Source organism: Phoca vitulina, unplaced genomic scaffold (assembly GCF_004348235.1).
Source record: "Phoca vitulina isolate PV1807 unplaced genomic scaffold, GSC_HSeal_1.0 scaffold49, whole genome shotgun sequence".
In the NCBI taxonomy this organism is placed as follows: domain Eukaryota; kingdom Metazoa; phylum Chordata; class Mammalia; order Carnivora; family Phocidae; genus Phoca; species Phoca vitulina.
This window is the reverse complement of record NW_022589752.1, coordinates 10,922,863-10,948,016: the sequence shown is the minus strand read 5'-3', so window position 1 is coordinate 10,948,016 and position 25,154 is coordinate 10,922,863. Positions and strand designations below refer to the sequence as shown.

The 25,154-nt window shown below is 35.5% G+C and overlaps 1 protein-coding gene across 1 annotated transcript in view; it reads left to right on the top strand.

Moving 5' to 3' along the window:
• The window catches only part of CPNE8 (copine 8), a 224,297-nt gene that overhangs the window by 161,851 nt on the left and 37,292 nt on the right, over positions 1-25,154 (top strand). The window contains exon 14 of the mRNA XM_032387471.1: positions 20,461-20,507. Within this exon, the coding sequence (XP_032243362.1) occupies positions 20,461-20,507 (47 nt within the window). The remainder of the gene's footprint in view (positions 1-20,460; positions 20,508-25,154) is intronic.

Here is a 25,154-nt window from a genome sequence, read left to right as displayed (position 1 = left end):
TTTCTTTCTTTCTTTCTTTCTTTCTTTCTTTCTTTCTTTCTTTCTTTTTATTTATTTTTCTTAACATATAATGTATTATTTGTTTCAGGGGTAAGGGTCTGTGATTCGTCAGTCTTACACAATTCACAGTGTTCATCATAGCACATACCCTCCCCAGTGTCCATCACCCAGCCCTCCCATCCCTCCCACCCCCCTCCACTCCAGCAACTCTCAGTTTGTTTCCTGAGATTAAGAGTCTCTTATGGTTTGTCTCCCTCTCTGGTTTCATCTTGTTTCATTTTTCCCTCCCTTCCCCTATGATCCTCTGTCTTGTTTCTCAAATTCCTCATATCAGTGAGATCATATGATAATTGTCTTTCTCTGATTGACTTATTTCTCTTAGCATAATACCTTCTAAGTTCCATCCACATCGTTGCAAATGGCAAGATTTCGTGGTTTGTTTTTTTTTTTTTTGATGGCCGCATAATAACCCATTGTGTATATATGCACACCACATCTTCTTTATCCATTCATCTGTTGGTGGACATCTAGGCTCTTTCCATAGTTTGGCTATTGTGGACATTGCTGCTATGGGTGCACATGCCCCTTAAGATCACTATATTTGTATCTTTGGGGTAAATACCCAGTAGTGCAATTGCTGGGTTGTAGGGTAGCTCTATTTTCAACTTCCTGAGGGACCTCTGAAGCCCTTTTTAAACGAGAAATGTGAATCTATGAGTCAGCTCCTTGTAGCTTTGCTGTGCATGAGTTGGTTGGCAATACCTGATAAGGTCCTTTCTATTTTGTCTGTAAAGAATCTTAAAGTTGATATCTCTTCAAGTATACTAGATCTCCAGGCTTAAGGTCATGAGTATTTTCTTTGTCTCCTGGGAGCACTCTGTAAAGTGAATCTTTAACAAATTTGGCCTTTTCATATATATTTGCACAAGTCCCTTACAGTACTGGAGAGTTCTCCTTATAACAAAGTCGGGGGCAAGTGACCCTCAATTAGTTTCATAGGCTGCCCAGTGATGATTTTGAATGGAGACAATTGAGCCTTGCCAGTATGGGTAGATTTTAGATTTAAAAAGACAGTGAGGCAAAGCTTTGGGCCAACATAGACCAAAGACAGTGGTTAGTTTGTCCAATTGAATTTGGATTATGCCATTAGTGTGTTGTGTTCAACTAATCTTGAGGATTAAGGATGATAGGTGTAATGAAAATGTTAAAAGGTGGGTTAGATTTTGCAGATCTTTTGGACAATTTGACCAGTACAGTGGGTTTCTTGATTACTGTGTAGCTGTTGAGGAATACTCCAATTGGGAGTGATTTTTTTTCTAATAGGTTTTTGACCACTGCGTTAGCTGTGGCTTGCCTGCAAAGGAAATGTCTTGATCCAGTGAGAAAACATACAGATCATTACCAATACATAATTACATGTGGTAAATGGGGGAAGCTGGATGAAATCAATTTGCCAGATGTCAGAAGGTCTGTTGGGAAGAGGAAATTGACCTAAGGCAGTGTGATATGGTTTTGCAGGATTGTGCAAGGGGCAAATAGTACATTTTTGAAATATTTTTTGGGCAACAGTTGGAGATGGCTTCTAATAATACTGTTGTACCCATTCGACCATTTTATGTGTGCTCCAATGTGTCATGTCATGGATAAATTTAAAAAGAGCTCTTGGGGCTCTGTTTGGTGTACAGGTTTATTTGGTCCCACCCAAAGGTTGTTTTGGAGAAGTCCTTCTAGGAGCCTCATTTCATCTGTTTCTCCCTTACATCTTCAGTCTTATTATGTTGAGTTTGTTTTACGTAATTTAGGGTTAAGGGATGAAAGTCATACAGATGGACGTTTGTGAATCAGAGGTTTGAAGTGCCACATTTTTGGTGGCCTGGTCAGCATGATTGCCCTTGGCTTCAGGGATATCAAGTTTGGAATGAGCTTGAATTTTTATAAAGCTAAGCTGAAGGGAAAGAGAATGGTGTCAAGCAGTTTTAATATTTAAGTTTTATTTTTATGGATTGTCCAGAGGATGTTGGAAACTCTCTGTTTCCAGAGCATACCAAAATCATGGGCAACCCCAAAAGCGTATATGCTGTATATAGATGGTGAGAACTTTATTTATTGCCAATTGGCATACACTTGTTAAATATGTAATTCAGCTTATTGGGCGTAACGAGCCAAGGGCAAGGAGCCTGCTTTGAAAATTTTTTCAGTGGATACTACAGAGTATCCTGCACTGTATTTTCCTTGATCATTTTTAATGTAACATCCATCAATAAACCCAGTAAAGTGTGCATTTGGGAGGGGAGATTTATGAAGGTCTAATTGAGGGGTAAATAATGAGTTATAAGGATGCAATTGTGTTCAGTTGAATCTTTGAGGGGTAAGGGAAGTAAGGTAGCAGATTGAGAGGCAGACAACAAGAGAATGAAATGTCTCGCAAGGATATGACTGGCAGATAGATGTTCTGTGTGGTGGGAATCAAAGAGAGTTTTAACTGTATGTGGGACTAATAGCTATGGGGAGAGTTAGTACTATTTTTTTGGTGGCAGTAAGGAGTATAAAGGCAGCTGCTGGGGGATGGAGGCAGAGAGGCCAACCTTTGGCCACAGGTTCTAATTGAAGACTGTAATATCCTGTGGGGCATTGTTGGCCTCCATGCCTTTGGGTCAGGATTCCCAAGGTGTTGTGGAAAGTTCATGGACAAAGAGAAGAAGGGCAGTTGGTAAGTAGGGTGTCCTAGACTGGGGAAGAGATAAGCTGGTTTTTTAAGGGTATGAAGGCTTCTTGGGTCTCTTGAAGCCATGGGATAGGGTCTGGAATCTTTGTAGTTAGGGGGACATTTAAGGGTTGAGCTTTGAGGGAATAATTGGGAATGCAAAGGCGACAGTATCCAGTAAGGCCCAGGAAACTCATTATTGTCTTTTAGTCTAAGCTTGAGGGAACTGGGTGATGATAGTAGTTCCGTCTGGTTCTATTTTTAGCCCATCTGGTGTTAAAAGATGGCCTAGGAATTCCACAAAGGCAGAACAGAATTGTAATTTATCTTTAGATACTTTGTTCCTTTGTTGGCTAATTGTTGGAGAAGGTATTTAGGGTCAATGTGAGAGGCCTTTAGGGTAGGGGAATATAGGGGAATATAAAAATTGTTTATATATTGTAATAATATAGATTTCCCAGGGAAATCGAAATCTTTCACATCAGCATGGAGGGTTTGAGAGAAATACGGCTTTTGGTATATCTCGGGGGTAGGGCTGTCCAAGTGTATTGTTGATTGTTCCTTGTAAAAGCAAAAAGAATTGACTTTGGGGGTCAAAGGGGATGCTGCAAAAGGCACTGTATAGGTCAAGGACAGAAAAAGTAGTTGAAGGATGTGGGGTCAGGATGTAGGGTGATGGGGTATGAATATAGTGTTAATTGCCCTAAGGTCTTGAACTCCTCTATTATGGGCTTTTTAATTGGCAAAATGGGGTATTGCAAGGTCTTGTAATGGGGATGATCAATCCTTAGTTGATAAAATCTTGAGTAAGAGGAGTTATTCCTTTAATGGACAGAGGGCTTGAAGGATACTGCTCAATATTGAATAAGGGCTTTGGTGGAGCAATTTGAACAGTTACTGGGGAAGTTAAGAATATGTGTCCTATATTGGTAGAGGAAGTTACCCATAATTATCAGGGAGTGCATTTAGGAATGGGAAGGCAGTGAACTGATTGGAGTTTGGGCAGATAGGTAGAATGAGGAATCCTGAAGATTGAGAAGGCAGATCTAATAGCATTTCTTTTTCTTTTTCTTTTTCTTTTTCTTTTTCTTTTTCTTTTTCTTTTTCGTGGCTGATTAGTAACCCTGATTTCTATTCCAAGGCAGGAGATTAAAAAATAGAAAGGGGTTGAGGACTGAATAAGTTGTTGCAGTGTCTATAAGAATGAAACGGTCCTCATTTTGAATTGTTACAGGAATTTCTCTTGCAGCGTTTGCTCGGAGAAAGGGAAAATCTCCTTTTTGTCCTCAGAGCATCCCTAATCTGATAAGGGAATTGTGTTTGAGATTTGTGGATGCTTTTGGAGCCACCTTTCATATTTCAGGCAGTCCTGTTTGAAATGTCTAGTTTTTTTGCAAAAGAAACAGGTTTTATCAAGTTGAGCTAGATGTTTTAACTTGTGACATGGATTTAGGGTTTGCTTTTTACAAAGCCATAAACTTAGTCATTTGTTTTTGACAGCTCAAAATCTATCTGCTCTTCTTTCAGTTCTTCTTCAACAGATTTTGCCAATCTTTTAGCCGTGGTGTCAAGGGCCTAAGGCCCTTTTGGTCTGTCAGTTGGGGTCATGTTGTATGACCAGAGCTGAGATTGAAATCAAGGAGGCCCTCTAGAAATACTGAATTACACAATTTGGTTGTTCTTTCATCCAATCTAGAGATTCCAGAATTTTGGACAAAAAATTTTTGGAATTTATCAAAAAACTCTAAAACAGATTCTTCCTTTTTTTTTTTTTTTTTTTTTTTTAGTACTCTTTTGTATTGTCTTCCAATTTATTTGAAGTGGCCATGTATGGGGAATCACTTTGATTAAATTTGCAGATATTTTAGAAGTTTTTTCTAGGGCCCCATTATAAGGAAGTTTAAAATCCCATAGGGAATCTTCCCATCCCGCTTTATTCATCCATTATTGGGCCTGTATAGGTCCAACAAGCATGCATACCAGTTGGTAAAGTTCAGAAGGGCCTGGAGTATAGACATTGAGAGTCAAAACTCTTCTGAATTTTAGAGGGGGTTAGGAAAGTTTCTGGAAAGATTTAGAAGTTCTCTTTTGGACCAAGGGGTGGAAGAAAGGATCTGATTATCGGGATTAGGGCCAGTAATTTCGACTTTGAAAGGTGCTATGATGTTGGTTTGGGGAGTGTTGATGGTGGAGGGTGGGGAGAAGGGGGGAAGTTTCAGAGGAGAAAAAAGGAAGTTTGGAAAGATCTGGATACAATGGAGGGGGCGGAAGCAGTGTGGTAGGGGACAGGGAATTGGAAATGGAAGATAGGGACTGGGTAATTTTTGATTTGGTGTTAGATTGTTCTGTTTTAATCTTTCTTCAATTTTTGATTTTTTTTTTCTTTTAAGGAGGTTATGATTAAGTCATTGGTTCTCTTAGAGGCTTCTAAGTACCAATTAAAATAGGCTTTCTATTGATTTTGTGAAGTAGGATAGCTTTGCCTTTACAATTCTGCTCTTAAATACATCAATTTAGGGATATCAAAGGTGCCCAGTGGGGCAAATAAAGTTTTAAATCTTCATTAGTAATTTGAACCCAGGTTGAGAAAAACATATAGCTCCCTGGGCCATGGATTTTATACATAAAACCAGCTGGGGTGCTAGATGACTGGGGATTAGCAAAAGCTCTTTCTGAGAGATTGGTACCCATTCTGTATTGGAAGAATCCCGCCCTGAATTACTACCAGTTCTGAAGTGAGGAAATCTCCTCCTGAAAGAAAAGTCTCCTGACCTCTTCCAAAGTGGGAGTTTGGAGATGTGAGAGGACTACACCTTAGTCACCTCCTGGGATTATAGAAGCCACGGGACGAGAGGCAGCAAGGGGCTTTGGTGCATGCTTCGGCAGGTCCAGAGGTTCACAGGGGGTACCTAGAAGGTCACTTCACATCCCATTCTCATTGACAGTTGTTGAAGAAGAACTTCAGAAGTGAGACTATGAACAAGGAAAAGGGAGACTATGAGCAAGGAAAAGGGAGACAGATCTTTATTTATGTTTGCAAATTGGGAAGGACAACCCAACTCATTGTCCCTGTCTGAAAAAGACAAGGCAAGGTGGTGTTTTTAGAACTTAAAACTGCAATGATGGAGAAATTTCAGTTAATATAGATTGCTCGGTGATTAGCTGACCTCTTTTGCTTAATATTGTAGGACAGGGAATGTAACTTCCCAGGTATCTAAACCTCAAGACATTTATCATAAGTCCAGGAAGTAGCTGCTCTTCCAGGAACTCCACAAAATGGTAGCAGTTGCAAGATGGAGTCAGAGTTGTAAACCCCTCCCTGACCCCTTTTTTTTCCTCATTGCCAACTCGCCTTAGTATTCCAATGTCTGTGTATATTTTTATCTTTAGAAGATGGGAAAATAGAAAGTTGAATTTGTCATAAAAAATAGATTCTTATATAAGTAAACACCTTAATAGCTGTAGATAATAGTTGATAAAGAAAGATGGTAAAACAATGGACATTTCCTTAACACTCTCTTTATAAGATTAAAAAAAAGGGCTTGAGGGTGCCCGGGTGGCTCATTTGTTAAGCATCTGCCTTCGGCTCAGGTCATGATCCCAGGGTCCTGGGATCCAGTCCCACATTGGGCTCCCTGCTGGGCAGGAAGCCTGCTTCTCCCTCTCCCACTCCCCTGCTTGTGTTCCTGCTCTCACTATCTCTGTGTCTGTCAAATAAATAAATAAAATCTTACAGGGAAAAATGAAGGGGGGGAACCGGAGGGGGAGATGAACCATGAGAGACTGTAGACTCCGAGAAACAAACTGAGGGTTCTAGAGGGGAGGGGGTGGGGGGATGGGTTAGCCCAGTGATGGGTATTAAGGAGGGCATGTACTGCATGGAGCACTGGGTGTTACACGAAAACAGTGAATCGAGGAACACTACATCAAAAAGTAATGATGTAATGTATGGTGACTAACATAACACAATAAAATAAAATAAAATTTTAAAAAAATCTTAAAAAAAAGGTCTTGATACATCTTGCTATAATTTGTATTGAAATAATTATTTGAAGTTTAAAATGTTAAAGTTTCCTTTTGGTTTTTATTTGTTTTTTGTTTTACTTTATGAGCATATGAAACGTGTATATGAAAGAAGTACCCTGTATGTTTTGTTAACAGTGCAAATCTAGTAATATTTTTTTTTTCAGAGAAAGAGAGGGAGAGGCCAAGGGAGAGAGAGAATCCTAAGCAGGCTCCATGCCCAGTGCGGAGCCTGAAGGGGGCCTTGATCTCACAACCCAGAGATCATGACCTGAGCCAAAATCAAGAGTTGGATGCTTAACAGGTGCCCCGCAAATCTAGTGATATTTTGATTTGAGTCTATTAGTAAAGGACATTTTCAGAATCTGTTACCAATAAATCACTTTTATTGGTTGTACACATTCTCCTTTTGAGGATTCTTAGGCTAATTAGACCAAATGTGTTTTCTACAATATCGAGAGTAATGATGGTCTTGACTATATCATACTTCCATATTTTTCTGCTGCTTACAACCTCCAAGATTTCTTTTTTTATCTTACACACTTCCTACTTACAGTACTCCCTATGCTGGAAGAAATACTAGTGACCTTTTTCTGTCAGAAGTCTGTATATAAATGGAGCCCCAACCTATGAGGTATACTTTGTCTAATCCTGTCTTCCTGAGACTTTAATAAGAACCCATTTTTTATTTTATTACATAATTAATCTAACTGGACTTAATATTAATTTCTATATGAACATATTATCTGAACAGAGCATAAAAGTATTATTTACCTATAATACATTATCTTTATATGAAGGTGTTTATAATAAATGTATCATCTTTTAAATATAAAGCAATTACACATTTACCTATTTGTACTATGTATAATACAATTATTAATATACTGTTCTTTTGATAATGAAATGCAGATTGACAGACAAAATAATTATTGTATTCTGTATGTGTATTTATGTGTCTTTGCTCTTAAAGATTTGTTAAGCAATTGAGCAAAGAATTTCAATTCTGATTTTTATTAATGATATTGTGAGGTGGCTTTATCATGACACTCCTCATGCTATATAATGGCAGGCAAATAAGTTCATATATCTAAATTTCAGTTTCCTGTAGTCCACATGAGTTTCTGTCGTTCTACAGTGTACATGAAAAATTATGTCGTTCAACTAGATTTTCCAACTCTTTCATGGCCTTAATGATACTTATTTTTCAGCATTCTGAAGTTATTGTTTGTATTCTTACAAAAGACTTACTCTAACCTATCAACTTACTATACAGTGTAATTTGCGTATAATTGTAGTTAACATCTTCTGACCACTTATGTGTCAGGCCCTGAGCTAAATGCCTCATGGGAATTAACTTTACTCATCTCTCCATTGGCCTCTTTCCCTTTATGCTCACCCACTTTCTCCTTCTATCATGAGTAATATTTTCATTGATAATTTTCTCTTTTCCCAAAATTAATTAAAAAGAAGCTCATTTAATTAACTTCTAGTCTTTATATATCTAATATTTACCATCTAATTGCTGCCAGTCAAAAATACAGTTTAAAAAAAAATACAGTAATTTACATAGCCTAACGGAAAGTGATGTCTTGGCATGCAGAGTATCTAAGGATTTTATTATTAGATATTTATGAAGATTTAAACTTTAATTAACTGTGAGTTATGGAGATTGATCAGAATATTTACTTCATAGGATACTTGGGTTCTGATTAAAGAAATGAAGAGTAGATTTTCATGTTCTATCTTTCTTAAAAATCTCTATTGGTATAAAAATAATGTTATAGCAATTTGAAAGAACATCAATATGAAAACCAAGGTGGAAGTGTAGCTACAAACATCTAATCCAGATATTTTAGTACATTATTTTTATTTTTCTTGATAGATTTTCTATCAGTTTTTTTTTTTTTCACCTGTTTAGACATTGTAACATTTTGGGCTTTCTGCCCTTGCTATTAAGAAATCTCAACCTCAAGTAGATAAATGCACTGTAGTGATGGAAAATCATATAAAAAGCAGACACATAATTATACAAAATTTCTGAATAATAGCAAAATAGAATATAATGAGCTGCACTCATTTCAAATTAGAATTAATTGTAATAATTGGCAATTAATTATGTACAGTTTCAATAAATGGCTACTGACTCTTGTGAATTCCTGGTCTCTTACAATTTAAAAAATTCTGAAAACTGTTAAAGACCGTGGTTATATTTCGTATTCTTCTTTTTTTTTCAAAAATAATAAAATACTTTTATTTTATCTTATTTTATTAGTGTTTTGGGAGAAAGAAGTGTTAGGTCTCCCACATTTTAAACATAAAAATCTTTGTGTTTCACATTATAAACATAAAATGTGAAATGGTAAAAAGAAGAGTTAGGCAAAGTGAACATAATTTATGAAGCTACGTCCTTTGTAATCATACCTCCTAGAGATAATCATAGTTACATGTTTATTTGTTCTGAAACACACAATTTTTTTTGTAACATTGGGATCACACTGCATAATGTTGTATAATGTATATTTTGCTCATTAAATATATTGTGTATATATATTTCTGTATCATTACTTATGTGTCTACCTTATTTTAACAGTTTTCCATTGTTTGGATGTACATAATTTAGTTAAAAATTTTCTGTGAGATATACTTTAGTTGCATCCATTTTATATTCCTATTATAAACAAGGTTGCAATGGTAAAACCCTGGTGCATACCTTCTCGGCATGTTATTAAGCATGTCTACAGGGTCATTTCCTAGAAATAATGTTGTTGGATGAAATGGTATGTGTATTTTATAATTTGTTAGATATCTCTAAGTTGCTGAGAGGGTAGTAATAATAATAATTTACACTCCTCTAACACTTTCATTTGTATATGAAAGTTTACTATATCCTTACCTTGTTAAACATTGTGCCACTCCTTTTATACTTTTGCTAATTTAATAAATGGTATAAGTCATTGTCAGTTTTTATCTGTGAAACCTGTTTATTAGCTATTGTGATCTTTTGTAAAAGCTCATGTCTTTGGAAACCTAGGTTTCAGAAACTTTTTTTTTTTTTTTGCTTTTCTTCTGCTCCTTCTTCTCCTAGTTCCACCTAAAAGACTTGAGTATTTTTAACTGAGGACAGAAGACAGAAAGGTAGCTGGCAGCTACATCCTTCTAGTGTGGTCGACACATCAGCTAAACTTCCCCAATATTCACATCTTGGCCTTTGATAGAACTCCTCTTCAGCACACATCTAATGAGATTCTTAATTTAGCCATCAGTTCTTGCCTTTTGTCCATAATTACGTTGGAGAAGATCAATGAAATAAGCTGACACTTTGGGCTGCCATCAACCAAGCAACCTCAAAGTAGTATTTGGGAGGTCATATTCGTACATTTGAAGATTTGTGGGATTATCAAGGTTAGCTTTTTTTTAAGAGAATGCTCTACCATATTTCCAAATAAGTATGATATTTCGGAAGTGATTGGAGCAAGGTGTTCAATTCCATTTTGTTTTTATAATATATTGTAGTAACTACTCACTTTTAACTTAAGATATTAAGATAATCAGTATTTGTTACCAATATTTGTGGATTGTTTTGTTGCTAACTTGGGTTAGCATCATTGTTGCTAATTTGGGTGGCATCAATTCAGGGACCTATTCACCATATCCTTTCTAATCTAGGAGAAACTATTGTTAACTTATGATCATGCTGAACCTGAGCTGACTTAGGTAGAGGTCTTCAAAAAGGTAAAAAAAAATCAACATATAAAATATGAGTAGCAATTGATACTTTGGGCTAGCTCTGGGCTTTCCAAAAGAAAGTTAGTTGAGATTTTCCTGCATTCATTTTGTGCTCTGCATTAATTTTGTAAAACATTTTCCTTACACTCGGATGTGTGGGAGCATGAGAAAAGAGAAAGGGGGCAAACAGGTGACTGATGTAGAATATGTAGGACTAACAGCTTGTGATTAAACTCTTCTTGAATTGCCTTTAAAATTTCATCTCTCTTCTTGTTTCAGCTCACAAAAAAATAATTCAATAGAAAATTATAAAAATGTTGTTATTTGTTTTCTCATGAATCCAAGTAGATATTATGCAGAGTTAAGAATGAACACATTTAAATACCAAACAAAATTGTTTTCATAGTCCTTTAATATCTCGCCATTCAAAGGAGCATTATAGACCTAATTTCTAGTTTTGGATATTCTAGGCTTCCATTACTTTAGTTGTTATTGATGTAGATATTTACATGAAAATATAACCCTGATTGTTTGTGAAACCATATTGTTAGCTTGTTACTTTTCATTCACAGTCTCAGTTGCTAAAACACTCTTGTTTGGCTGCAATCATCAGGTTTAAGAATTCAGGTATAGAGTGAGCAGATGAGACAGATGCATTCTAAATCAGCCAAGCTCCAATTTTCATGCAAATATTCTCTGAAATAAAAATCTAATTCTTAGGACTTCTTTTTGGTTAAGCAGTACCGTGCTTTTCCTGGAGCATAAGATATATTTTACGACTTGAAGTCATAAAGAACTTTATTTTCTAAATAGAAGAATAATATCTGCAAAGGATGTCTTACAGTATAGTAATAAAAACTGATTGTCCCCTCTGGATTGTTGACCCTGGGGTCATTTTTTGAAATGATACTGTGTACATTTATCCCAGTGATTATGTTATTTCTGTTTGCTTATTAAGAAATAATTTTGAATATTAAAAGTCTGATATAATTGGGAACTAAAGATATTTACTGAGTAATCTTTAATCTATGGCCTTGAATACCTAATAACTATTAATAAGGACAATGTCAGATTCATATAAAGTCACAGACTGTTCTGAAATCTAAGATTCTGCTTTAGAGTAGCATTATCATTATTATAATTATTATCTGTAAAATGGGTTTACTTACTTCTACAGATTTGTAAAATATATGTTTCTATATTTCCAATGACTCTATACACTATACAGATACACTATAAGTATCTCAGGGCAGAATCATAAATACCAATTTGGTTAAGTCCTCTAGATATCTTAAGTCTTCATGAAACTCTTCACTCCACCACCACCATGTCCAAGAACAAATATCTCTAAAGTTTTACACACCTCTTTGACTGGCAGATGAAGGGGGAAACAGATCACAAATTCTGCATACTGAGTCCCTCTAAGTTACCAGAATTTCATGTCAACATGGAACCCTACTCCATGCTTTTTATCAGACTATTGAATGTATTTAGAAACTTGCAGGACTACAGACTGCCCTTTTCTTCCTCTGAAGAAAGCCCGAACTCTCATCCAACTGATTCCAATGAGTTACAGAAGTCCCTACCACTTATATTGAGTGGTTCCTAGTTTCGTTGGTGTTATTTTAATCTGTCCCTTATATTATATGACTTGTCTTCTCAAAAAGACTGGCAATTTTAAAATATTTTTATAGAGCTGAACGCCAAGTAGCCACTGAATAAATCCAGGTTGATGAGAAAGCCATTTTAAACCTGACTGTCCACCCTTTCCCCCAAATCTCTTAGCATAATGAAACATTATAATAAATAGGACTTTTTAACAAAGAGTGTGACAATTCATTGAATTAGGTAATATACCTTTCTGGCTCTCTCAGAATTTATCATCTTGTGACATTCCTCTTTCCACAATGCATACCACAATCACCAAATAAAACAGATGAACCACGCTTTCTGGGATAAGAAGAAAATGCTTTTATGTTGCCTCTGCCAGAAGTTATCTCCATTTAACTCATATCTAGGTTTGTAGTGACTTGGAGGAAAGACAAGATCAAGATTAGAAGCATGGAACTTGGGGTGCCTGGGTGACTCAGTCGGTTAAGAGTCTGCCTTCCGCTCAGGTCACGGTCCCAGGGTCCTGGGATTGAACCCAGCTGCAGGCTTCCTGTTCGGTGGGGAGTCTGCTTCTCCCTCTGCCTCTGCCCCTCCTCCCCACTCATGCGCATGCGCTCTCTCTCTCTCTCTCAAGTAAATAAATAAAATCTTAAAAAAAAAAAAAAAAAGAAGCAGCAGCAGCACAGGACTGTTTGTTTCCCTCACATCTTAGCAGAAAGGGACCACAAGAGAGAGGGTAATAGGCAAGATGCTCACTGGGCAAGTTCTGGGAAATTAATAGGTAAATATTTGGCCAGAGTCAAGTCAATTGCAAAGATGCAGTTGCTGATAACTGAGGCAGTGCATGGTAGTGACCAAGAATTTAGGTTCTGGCATGAACTGCCTAGTTCAAATCTTAGATCTGCCTCTTATTATCATACCTGTTTCCCTTTATATGAAATAGGAATAAAATAGTGCCTATCTCATGGAATGGCTATGTGGATTAAATGAGTTAACGCTCAATAAATGCTAGCTACCATTTTTCTGAATAATTTGAATTTGTTTAAAGTTCCAATGTCTCTTATCTTGTTTGGTCTTCATAATATTGTTGGTGGTAATTGTCCTAGTTATCAGAGACTTGGAGAGAAAAAAAGATATATTCAAATTTACGAAGTCAATAAATGTTAATTTTTTTATAGTTCACTTCTCTATGGAGGGATGCCAAGACATTCCTTCCATTCCAGTCTCCACCCAAACCCTTGACCCTGATTCTACAACTTGTCTGAAATTAGAGATAAAAAGTTTATATTCCACTTTTGAAGTAAGAAATCTTGGGGTGGGGGGGAAGAGGTACCTACCTATCCTAAGCTAATTTTAAAGGCTAAAGTGGGCTTCTTGATACTGCTTATTTTAAGGGTAAGTTGAATATCAGTAAGTCCTGTAATACTAACAAGCTCCATAAAGATTTCTTTCCCTTAAAAATACTTGAAGCAAGTGTGATGATGTTGTAAAATGTTTCCCTTACTTTTATAAAATTGGCAGCTTTGTATTGTATAGGTTGCCCCAGGAAGCACGTCTTGCCAGGACATGCAATACTGTAAGGGGTTTGTTTTTTTTCTAACCCAGTTTCTTATTTGAAAACTGAATATACATGTCTAAGATTTTTTATGGTGTTTCTTGTTGTGGCACCCAAGTGTTCAGCATTCATCAGATCAGTGGAGAGCTAAACCCTGCAGTGCTGAATGGGGCTAAATCTAATAAAAAACAAAGCCATTCTGCCTTCTATAAATACATTCACATAGAGTATTATCATATATGAACTAAACTCATCTAAACTAAGATTTAGAAAGGAAACTTACAAATATTAAGACTCATAAACTTTGTTTTGGTTAATGCATGATACTAATTTTTATGCATGTTTAAATGCATGCTTGAAAAAGCTAGACATGTCCAGTGGCATCTTTTTAAGTGTGGTTTCATTGACAGCTGATGTTATTTTTCAGATGATTTTTTTCAGAGCCATTTATTTCAGAGTCCAAGAAAACTGCATGTAGGCTTCGTCATCAGAACTAGCACTAATTTAGCCCAAATACTGACAATCTGTTTTGTATCAGGCAGTTTCTTAGTTATGTTTTATGATCAGAGTGTGCATTTCCAGCCACACTATCTCTAAAATAGTTCTGGTGGGCGCTTAGACCTGGTGGGCAGGTTGTGGTAGAGCAGGAGCGTTTTATCACTTATATCGCTTAGAATTGCTGGTTTATGGTTATAATAAAATGTAGACTGAGTATTAGAAGATTGCATTATTGGTTTTAAGTCATCTAGAGACAACGCACTTCTTACTGCCTACACTGGTTGGGAGTTTATTACCCCATCCTTGATACGCCACTGACCAACACTATGGGAAGAGTTAATGAAAGAGAAGTATGTGTTCATGTTAAGAGAGAACTGTCTTTTCTGACCCAACAGAGGAAAGGATTAATTTTGAGCCAGGAAAGGATGACATGGATTGCTCAGGAAATTTGTCCTCCAGCATGTAGAATATTTGTTAATGAGCAGGTACCTCAGGGTTTTATTTTTATTAATTAGAGGACTTTGTCAATGTAACAATTACCTGTTTATCATTTGAGAAAACTAGGGCTTAGAGACTTGGAAATTTTGCCGAGGTTTCCAACTCCAATCTGTGATTCAGAAGTTCCAGAATCTTTCTACTAAGGATGATTACCTCGTCAGCATCTACCTCACTTTAAGTGGGACTGTTGGATAGTGCTTGCATTTTTTATTTGGGTGATGTTTTGTTTATTTTGATTATGTCGCTTGTAGATATTTTCTAAACCAGTGATTTGAAAAAAGTTGGCCACCTTGCATACCTTTCTTGATAAGAAGCTCTTGAACTACAAGGCCTTGTGAAGTTGAACTTTGGAACCCTCTTACTGTGTTAAAAAAAAAAAAAAAAAAAAAAGGATACTGAAATCAGTCTTCAAAGTCCAGAGAAAGCACAAAGGTTTGGTAATTGATGAAAACTAGATTTAGTAAGGACCAAGAATATTAGTGTAAATAGTTGAAGAACCACATCGTTGGTCTCATTATTTTTTACTCTGACTTCTGACATTTTACTGAGCCATCAGAAATCCGGACTGTTTGGAAGGATAGAAAAGAAAACAAGGCAGGGATCAAAGCTTACAATTACTTCATTCCAAGGGAATTTGAGGAAGTACCCAGATAACACCTCCTGACAAGGCTAGATTATTTGTGCTGCAGTTTTGGGTTGGGCAGGTTGAGACCTTTAGCAGCTGGTGTGAAGGGAAGGAAATCTGACATGGGAGGGTCAGGTTCTCAGAAATAACCTGAAATTCTGGTAGGTCCAGAAATTTGATAAGCGAATGCACTCCAGTTTTCAAAGAAGTATGCTAACTCAGATCCCCAAAAGCTAGCATCAGTAATGGTGATAACAAGCATAACAACTGCTCATTGAGTGCCTACTTAAAGGACAGGTGCTTGTCCTCAAAACAACAATCCAAGGAAGGTTTTATTATCCTAAACTTACTATAAAGGAGCTGCAGGGAGGTTCAATAGCTTTCCCAAGATCATGTTGCAAGTAGGTGAAAGTGTTTATATTTGAATTTGCATTTGTGTATCTCAAAGCTTGCCATCATTCTAGATCTTACTTGCTGAGGGCAGTTAAACCTGTGAGTAGTTTATGAGCATGGGAAGCAGGAATTTTGAAGATGCAATGAAATTTGGATCAGGCAGTTGTGTTTATTGTCATTTAGGTAGGTGAACTACCTTTAAGAAAAAGAGAAAAGGTAAGAAAGGAAAGGGTGTAAGATTTAGCCCATGGTGAGCTAGGGGTAGGAAGGATTGGGCTGGATAATGGTCCCTGAGGCAAGTGAACCAGGGATTCAGGGTAGATTCCAGAACCAAAGTGAGAACAAGAATGCATGTCAGTATTTCGAGGAAGAAGCGTAGTCTTGGTGCCAGTGTGGCAAGAATAAGAGGAATCTAAGAGCTAAGTGGGCATCTCAGTTTCATTTAGAGGTTCTAAATTCCAACAGCTAGTGGATCTGAACCTGAGTTTGTCAAGATTAAAGAAGGATGGCTGACAGTTCATCTTTCATACTGATAATGTTCAATTTGTGCAGCTGAACGGAATTTGAAATTGGGAAGAAAGTAAAACAGTCCTTCTGCACACCCCCATCACAGTTGTTAGTTCTCAATAATAAATACGTAATGACAACCACAGAAAAGTTGTCTAAGATGGCATTACTGTGTGTGTGTGTGCGGGCACGTGTGTGCGCGGGCACGTGTGTGCGCGCGTGCCGATACACAGGCGAATGTGTAGTATTCTTTGACATACACATATAAACTTGTTTTCTATGGATCTTTGCTGTGCTAGTTAAATCTTCCATCTTGACATCTGATTTGTCATTTACAGCTTTTGGAAAGGTGGCAGAGTAAAATAAGGACATTTTCCAAGTATATATTTTAGCAGTACTAGGACATATGCATCAGGAAGTCTTATGAGATGTTACTATTAACTCATGAAATTTGGCAGGCATCCCTTTTTTATACTCTAAAGTATAATACTACTATCTAGGTTTCTTGAAATCCTGCTCCTTCTTGTCTGCTTCTAAAATGCAAAATGACAACTAAACTAACACTTCCTAAGCAGAATGTTTCAAGGATTTATATGTGATCATTTTATGAATATTCTGCCAGGAGTCATCTTGTGTGAATTCAGATTTTTTACTTTGATGAGCGATTGATTTTTTTCTTCTAACATTAGCCTTCATGCAATATTGAAGAATGAAAAAGGGTAATAGGATTACCGATGAAGATGTTTTGTTTGGTTTACCTCTATGACACAAATCATTTATCAAAGTCTACAAGAAATCTGTCTTAATAGCCTAAAGTTATAGTATTGCTAGAAACTTTCTTTAAAAACTTTTATTAGTGGGGCGCCTAGATGGCTCAGTTGGTTAAGCACTGACTCTTGATTTCGGCTCAGGTCCTGATCTCAGGGTTGTGAGATCAGCCCTATGTGGGGCTCTGCACTGGGCGTGGAGCCTGCTTAAGATTCTCTGCCCCACCCCACTCCTGCCCCTGCTTGTGCACAGGTGCACTCTCTCTCTAAAAAAAAAAACAAACAAAACATATTTGTTAATATTTTCAAAATAACATAGAATGTGACAGTTGGTATAGCAAGTATACATTATAATATGAATGGAAACTTGGGAATCATGGGAATGAATAAGCTGTTACCCACAGTAAGTGCACAGTTGAGTTTTAAGTTACACTATTGATTGTGAATTCAATGATAAACCGCTGTACTGTTTTTTGTCATTGCTTTTAATAGTAGAAAGCTGGAACTGTAAGCTCTAGAGGTTCAAGGATAGTTTTGGTGTGCTCCTATTTTCTTAACACAGTGCCTGGCAATCAGAAGATGCCCTGTAAATGTTGAATTGTAATTTTTTAAATGGAAAAACCCGAATGGTGTGGTTAAGAGGCTCCCCCTTTCTTTTCTCCTTCCTTCTTTTCTTCCTTTTTTAAAATTTTCTTTTCTTTTTAACACTTCATTATTTTTTGGTACCTAATCTGCTTGGTTTTGTAATTTAGCTTATTTAGCTACCTAGACATTTTGTTAGCTAGAGGCTTCAGTAAGGCAGTTTAATAATATATATCTCCTCTTTTTTATTCTTTTTTTTTTTTAAAGATTTTATTTATTTGACGCAGAGAGAGCGACAGCGAGAGAGGGAACACAAGCAGGGGGAGTGGGAGAGGGAGAAGCAGGCCTCCCACGTAGCAGAGAGCCTGATGCGGGGCTCGATCCCAGGACCCTGGGATCATGACCTGAGCCAAAGGCAGACGCTTAACGACTGAGCCACCCAGGCGCCCCTCCTCTTTTTTATTCTTATGTACAGTATAGTTCTTTAGTTGGTAGCCATGCCTTTTCCTTATAGTTTTGCTAGGCAGAACTTTGGCTCTGAAAGGACCATTGTATCTCTGATTATTGAAATTTTTTACCTGCAACTAATGCTTCTAAGAAGTTGGTGGTTATGCTACCCATCTTGGGCTGTCCTGGAGAACATATTAGAAGCAATCATAAATTGAATGCGTTCATTCACCCAATAAATACAGTGAGGTTCCAATATTGGCAAAGCATTTTGCAGACCCTGTTGCAAGAGACAGTTGAATCAAGACAAGGTATCTATTCCTACAACCTAAGGGAGATCAAACCGAAGACTCAATTCCTAAATTGACCTTTATAATGTGCTAAAACATACGTTCTTGCAGCTCAGAGTTTTCATTTCTAAAGAGGTGTCATTTGGAAAAAGTAACATAAAAAGGCATTTGTACTGATGATTTTGTGATTTATATATTTAACAACATACTTGATACAAGGGCTAATTTGCCCAAGCAGAAGAATGTGCCCTGGCATTCTTATCATTACGGATATTTGCATAGTATCATTTTTATGTTTGTGACATAATAATTACTATCTTTTATTATGTTATTACAGTCAAGCAGTTTACAAATATTTAATTGTAGAAATAGAGTAGTATGGAGTTTATGAATATGGTCTTTGAGGTTTGATGTGAATTCAAATTTCAGTACTGGCATTTATTACACATTAAGTTTTGTGAGCATAGTGTTCATTGTCTATAAAAGGAGAATAATAGTATCTTTAAAAAATTATGAAGTTAGTTGATAAAAGCTATGTAAAAGCACGTTTTATATGCTTATACATAATATATATATAATGTGTTACATATATACACATATATAAATATATAAAGATATAATATTTCATTTAGTTTTTCTGTTAGTTCTTGTTATTGTTGTGTGCCAGGCACCTGACCTCTGAGAATTTTGAAACTTGGCTAATGTCAGCAACTGAGTTGCTGTAATTCAAACCCTGTTTTTTCAGACTCAAAAGCTGTACCCTTTCTGATACATCTTACCACCCTGTATTACAGTCACTTCTTTCCCTAGCAGTAGAATGACGAAGCAGTGTGCTGATGGTGACTGTTCTTTTCAATTCCTCAAAGGGACTTATTATCTCAAAATGTTCTCCCAAATGTCTCATTATATTCTTTTTCTAAAAGTTTTTAACTCCTTTTGGTTCATACTGGTTAGTGGTATGCTCCGAATTAGCCTATATTCTTAGCCTATAAACCTAATTTCTACTGTGAGGAAAAAAATTACCTTATAGCTATAAAGAGAATCTATATTAGTTTTTATTAAATGTAAAGCACAAACGGTTGTTCATTCCTTAGGAAAAAAAAAAATGTGTGAATTTGTTTCAATACCTGAGTAGTATTTAGGGATTTTAAAACTGAATTTTTAGAAAAAGAAGGAAATATTACTATAATTTATGCTAAGAAAACTATAAGGGACCCTATGCTGTAGTACCCATCATCGTCGTCATCATCATCAACAACAACACCATTTAAACAGCAGTTCCAAACTTTGAAGTGTGAAATAAGTTGTGCAATGTGCCAAAAGTAATGTTTCTAAAAATAAGGTGATTTATAGTACTCATGTTTTCAAATGACTTACTTTTTAAATTTTTTTTAAATTAGATGTGATTGCAGGTTATCCCAGTAATCATATCATTGTTGCTTATTTTTGTTTTTTTGCCTTCTTTTGTAAGAAAGAGGTAGAATTACATATAGGAGTCGGAGATGTATCCAAAGGAGTGAATTTTTTATGCAAATACCACCTCTTTGGTTTCTATCAGAAAATAAAAAAGAAGATAAAAGAACTAACCCAGTAAAATAATTTGGGGTAACTACCATGTGCTGAAAATTTATATTATATATAACCAACATCAGCTATATAAATATTTATCTATGTCTATAAATTCACACACACAGGAATGCTGTGAGTACTGAGGGATAGATTAGTATCTGAAATACTGCATTTCTGAAGAAAGCAGAAGAAAATCTTGTGTATTCAGTGTTGTGAAAAGAATTAGTTTAAGGAATGATATGATTAGAGATGATTTTAGCTCTGCCACACTTCTAAGGGTATAATGATTCAACAATGACTACATAATGGTTTTAAAAGCAAATTGATAATAAATGCTGACATTGGAGACTGGCAAATCATTATTTGCAGTTTGACTGACTTCTTTATTATGAGCCCCTCACTTAGTTATTGTGTTCCCAAATAGGAGCTATTTTTATTCCTGAGACTTTGTTTCTTATTTTACAGTTGTATGATTGTAAAGATATCTTGCCCAGTTTTTACCTTCTAAAACTGCCTGTCCTGATGCTATCCAGTGTTTACTGAACATCCCTGCTAATAATAACATTTAGGAAATTTAATGATGTTAAAAAATTTGATAACACAAGTGGAAATCAAACTCTTTTCTATGAGATTAATTATTAATGATTCTTATTTACTTCTAGAACGCAAATCAATTTCACAGTGGCTATTGATTTTACAGCATCAAATGGTGAGTATTATGACTATCACTAGTACAAAATATCAGCAATGAATTGAAATATAAAGCTTTATCTTCATGAGGTTAGATATTTTATTCCTATATTTACATACTTCTGAAGTGTGTCATATAAAATTCAGGTCATGTTTCCTTTCTTTTTACTATAATGAAATAGTTAGGTATACAAATGACTAGAAGAAATATAAAAAAAGGCCTAATACTCCCATTCAAATTTATTAAATATTGAACTACTATAATTTTTGTTTCAGATATTTTTAGAAAGAAAATCTGAGATCTAGTTAAGCCCATTGTGTACTTTGGCCCCATTTCTTTGACCCTCCCATTGTCTTCATACATAATTATAATGCTGAAGTGTGTTGAATTATCTTCATTTTATAGTACTTTTGTGTGTATTAATATACATAAACACAATTCAAATCATGTACTTTATGCAACTCACTTCATTTTTACTTGACTATTTTTAAGAATTACTCATTTTAACACATTTATATTTAATTAAAGGGGATTATCATATAATATCCCATGTATAGATATTCATAATTTGTTTGTCAAACATTTCAAGAAAGAAAAGGTAGTGAACTTTTTAAAATTTTATTTTGAAGTACCATTGTATGAAACAGATCATTTGAATTGAGTTATTATGTATCATAAGAACATGAATCTCATTGTTTTAATTTTTACCAGACTTTGCCATCAGTTATATTTATCAGTTTTTTCCCCAAATTACTTATTGTGCTTATGGCTCTCACATTATTTTCTCTTTACCTCACATTTCTTGCACTTTGAGTCACATTTTACAAAGTAATAGAATTTTTAGGTAAGGAAGAACCTTAGCGATCACTTACTCCAACCCATCCTCTTATACAAATGAGGAAACTCATATCCAGAAAATCATTTTACTAACTACATCTTGGCTTGTTAATACTAGTTAAGAACAGAGATGAGCAGATCGAAATCTAATTTAACTCACCTTTGGTTTCATGTTAAGTATATTCTCCAACACTTTGACTTCAAGTTAATTTTATTCATGTATTTTATTCAGTAAAATATGAAATATAGAAATAAAACCTAAAGTCTAAATGGGTTAAAACACTAGCTTTTGTTCACTGATGAATATTAGCATAACAACTAGAAGAGCAAAAATCTATTGAATAATAAGACGCAAACTCTTGAAACTGACTTAAAAAGGTACAATCTGAATAGACCTATAATAAGAGATTGAATTCATAATAAAAAAACTATCCACAAAGTTTACCTGGGTCCAGGTCCAGATAAACTACACTGGTGAATTCTACCAAAGAAGAACAGATATAAATTCTTCACAAACTCCTCCAAAAAATACAAGAGGAGAGAAAACTTCCCAACTCAACATATGAAGTTAGTATTACCTTGATACCAAAACTAGACAAAGAAAAGAATAACTAAAGATCAATATCTTTTATGGATATGGATATAACAATCCTCAATAAAACACTACCAAGTTGAATCCAGCAACTTAAAAAGAAAATTATACACCCCGAGGAAGTAAAATTTATCTCAGGAATGCAAGGTTGGCTTAATATTCAAAAATCAAATAACTTACCGTATCAATAGAAGAAAATGTAAAAATCACATCCTGTCAGTTGGTGCAGAAAAAAAGCATTTTGCAAAGTCCAACACATTTTCAGGATAAAAACACTTAACAAACTAGAAATAGAAGTTGACTTTCTAATCTTATGAAGGGAAAATATGAAAAACCCATACCTAACATAGCTTAATGCATTCCCCCTAAAATGAGAAATAGGGCAAGGATGTCTGCTTTTGCCACTTCTATTCAACATTGTACTGGAAGTTGTAGGCATAGCAATTAGTCAAGAAAAAGAAATAAAAAATATCCAGATTGAAAAGAAGGAAGTAAAACTATTTCTATTTGCAGATGACATAATCATTTATATATATATATATATATAAAATCCCAAAGAATTCACTAAAAATCTATTAAAACTAACAAATGAGCTTAGCAAGATTGAAGGATAAAATATCAATATATAAAAATAAGGTCTTTTTCTATACACTTCAGTTAACAATCTGAAAATGAAATTAAGAAAATTCCATTTACAGTAGTATTAAAAGGAATATAATACTTAGAAATAAATTTAACAAAGTGCAAACTTTATACTATAAAAACTATATTCTGAAAAAAATTCTTGAAAGAAATTAGACTTAAATAAGTGGAAAGATATGCCATTTTCATGGATTGGAAAATTCAACTGTTAAGAGGACAACATTTCTCAAAGCAATCAACAGATTCAGTGCAATCTCATTCAAAATCTGAAAGGCCTGTTTTGCATAAATGGATGCCTCAGAAATTCATGTGGATCTAGAAGAGCCAAAGCAGACTTGAAAAGAGAGAACAAAGTGGAAATATTCTTACTTTCCATTTTTGAAACTTGCTACAAAGCAACAGTAACCAAGAAAGCATGGTGCTGGTGTAAAGATAGATATATAGTGCCATGAAATAGAGTGGAGATTCCAGAAATAAACCCATGAAGTCTAAGTTTAACTGATTTGAGAACGGTACCAAGACAATTCAATGAGGAAAGAATGGTCTTTTCAACAAACAAAGCTGGGACAACAGGATAGCTACGTACAAATGATTTTAAAATGTAGTATATTCATACAGGAGAATACTATTCAGCAATAAACAGGAATGAAATATGAATTACCGATACATGCTATGGCATAAATGAACCTTGAAATCATTATGCTAAGTGAAAGAAGCTAGTCACAAAAGACGACATATTATGTGAATCTACTTATATGTAATGTCCAGAATAAGCAAATTAATAGAGATGGAAAGATTAATCATTGTTTGGAGCTGGGCTGGATGGAGTGATAAGGGAGGGATAGTGAAGAGGTACAGGGTTTCTCTTTGAGGTGATAAAAATGTTCTAAAATTGAAGTGATGGTTGTACATATCTGTGAGTATATTAAAAATCACTTGTACATTTTAAATGGTTAAATTGTAAGTTATATCTTATTATATCTCAATAAAACTTTTTAAAAAGAGTGGAGTCACGTGTGATTTTTTTATAAAGGCATAATGTACGTCTAAGACAAAATCAGATACAAGTTTGACGATATCCAGTGTTTAAAATATTACAAAATCTTAAGTATAGAGTTCTAGCTATGAATAAGGGCGATGGAGTCAGATTGCCTAGATTTACATTCTAGTTTTACCAACTTTTACAGTGTGATTAGGAGTAAAGTATTTAATCTGAAAATTGGGTAAAATAGAAAAGTACCTACGTCATAGGTTTGTTGAAAGGTTAAGAAAGATATGAAGTAAGGTGTTCAGTACATGTTAGATCCCATGCTATTATAATTATCATGGATATTGTTGGGTCCCAATGTTATCAGCTTACCACACATTCATTGTTCATAGGCATTGTTGCATATACAGAGGTGGCACAAATGTGGTCCCACATTCTAGGAATGGACAGTCAATGTGGCAGATTTTTAATTGCCATATTTTGTGGTGCAGAGCCCAAGAGTCCTAAAAGTAAGAGAGGAAAGACAATAAGGGTTGGAATAAGCAAGGAAGGCTGTCTGGTGCAAGTAAAACATAAGCTGGAGGAGAGTAAAGTGACTTCCAGGACACGGTGGCTACGTGAGAGGTAGAGATAGGAAGGAAGATCTCATTAGTGATACAGTGAAGAGATGGTCTGATGAAGATGCTGGAAAGAGACAGGCAACATATTTGCATGGGTGGGATCCAGCCCTGCTATGCATGATCGGTGAAGATGTTTAGACATGCTGGGGTATGAATGATATTTGTATCTCAATTTTAAGTTACAGTTTTCTTAATAAAATAGACTTTGTTGCCATATTGCAGCCATTGGGTAACGATTCTTCTTATATTGGAAGTTACGTTAAATAACCACTTAGTCAAGTAATGATATTGCCCCCCTGTGGCTCCAGTGGGCTTTTGATCAAGTGCAAAATTCTAACTTTAGAAGAGAGTGTCATTGAAAAATTGCACCAGATAATTTAAACAGACAAGGAAGACTTTAATCAGGACTGTTGCCACAGAAGTCAAGGCTATTGCGATATAAGGGAAAAATTGAACCCAACACCTCCAAAACAAAAGGTGGGAGGGATTTTAAGTACTGCCGTGATCTAATGGAAAATGCTGAGGGACATTAGAGGGGACATTGGTCTGTTTACTAATTAGCACTTATTAAAGTTAGGCTCCTACCTTCGCAAAGAGACTAGGGGACAGGAGTGCTATCTTTCTCCATGATTACATTTCGTGGAGGGCTCCCGGGTCCTGGAGATAAACAGCCCTGGGTTGTAGAAGATTTACATCTCAAAGGTGCAGAGAAAGAATTTACAATTGCAAGTTTTCTAAAGCAAATGCTCTAAGAAAAGGAAGATCAGGGGCCTACAGTTACGAAGAAACCTTTCCAAAGTTCAGCCAAATTGAGGGGAATGAATGTTAAGGCCATTTGGTCAGAAGATAACTTTTTCAGAAATTTTGTCATGTGGAACTAGCCCTTAAATGCCGGTAACCCTTTGGAAATATAAATGCATTTATGCAATGCATTATTTTTAGACTAGAAATGTTCTGTGTATAATTATATGTATTATAAACCAAGG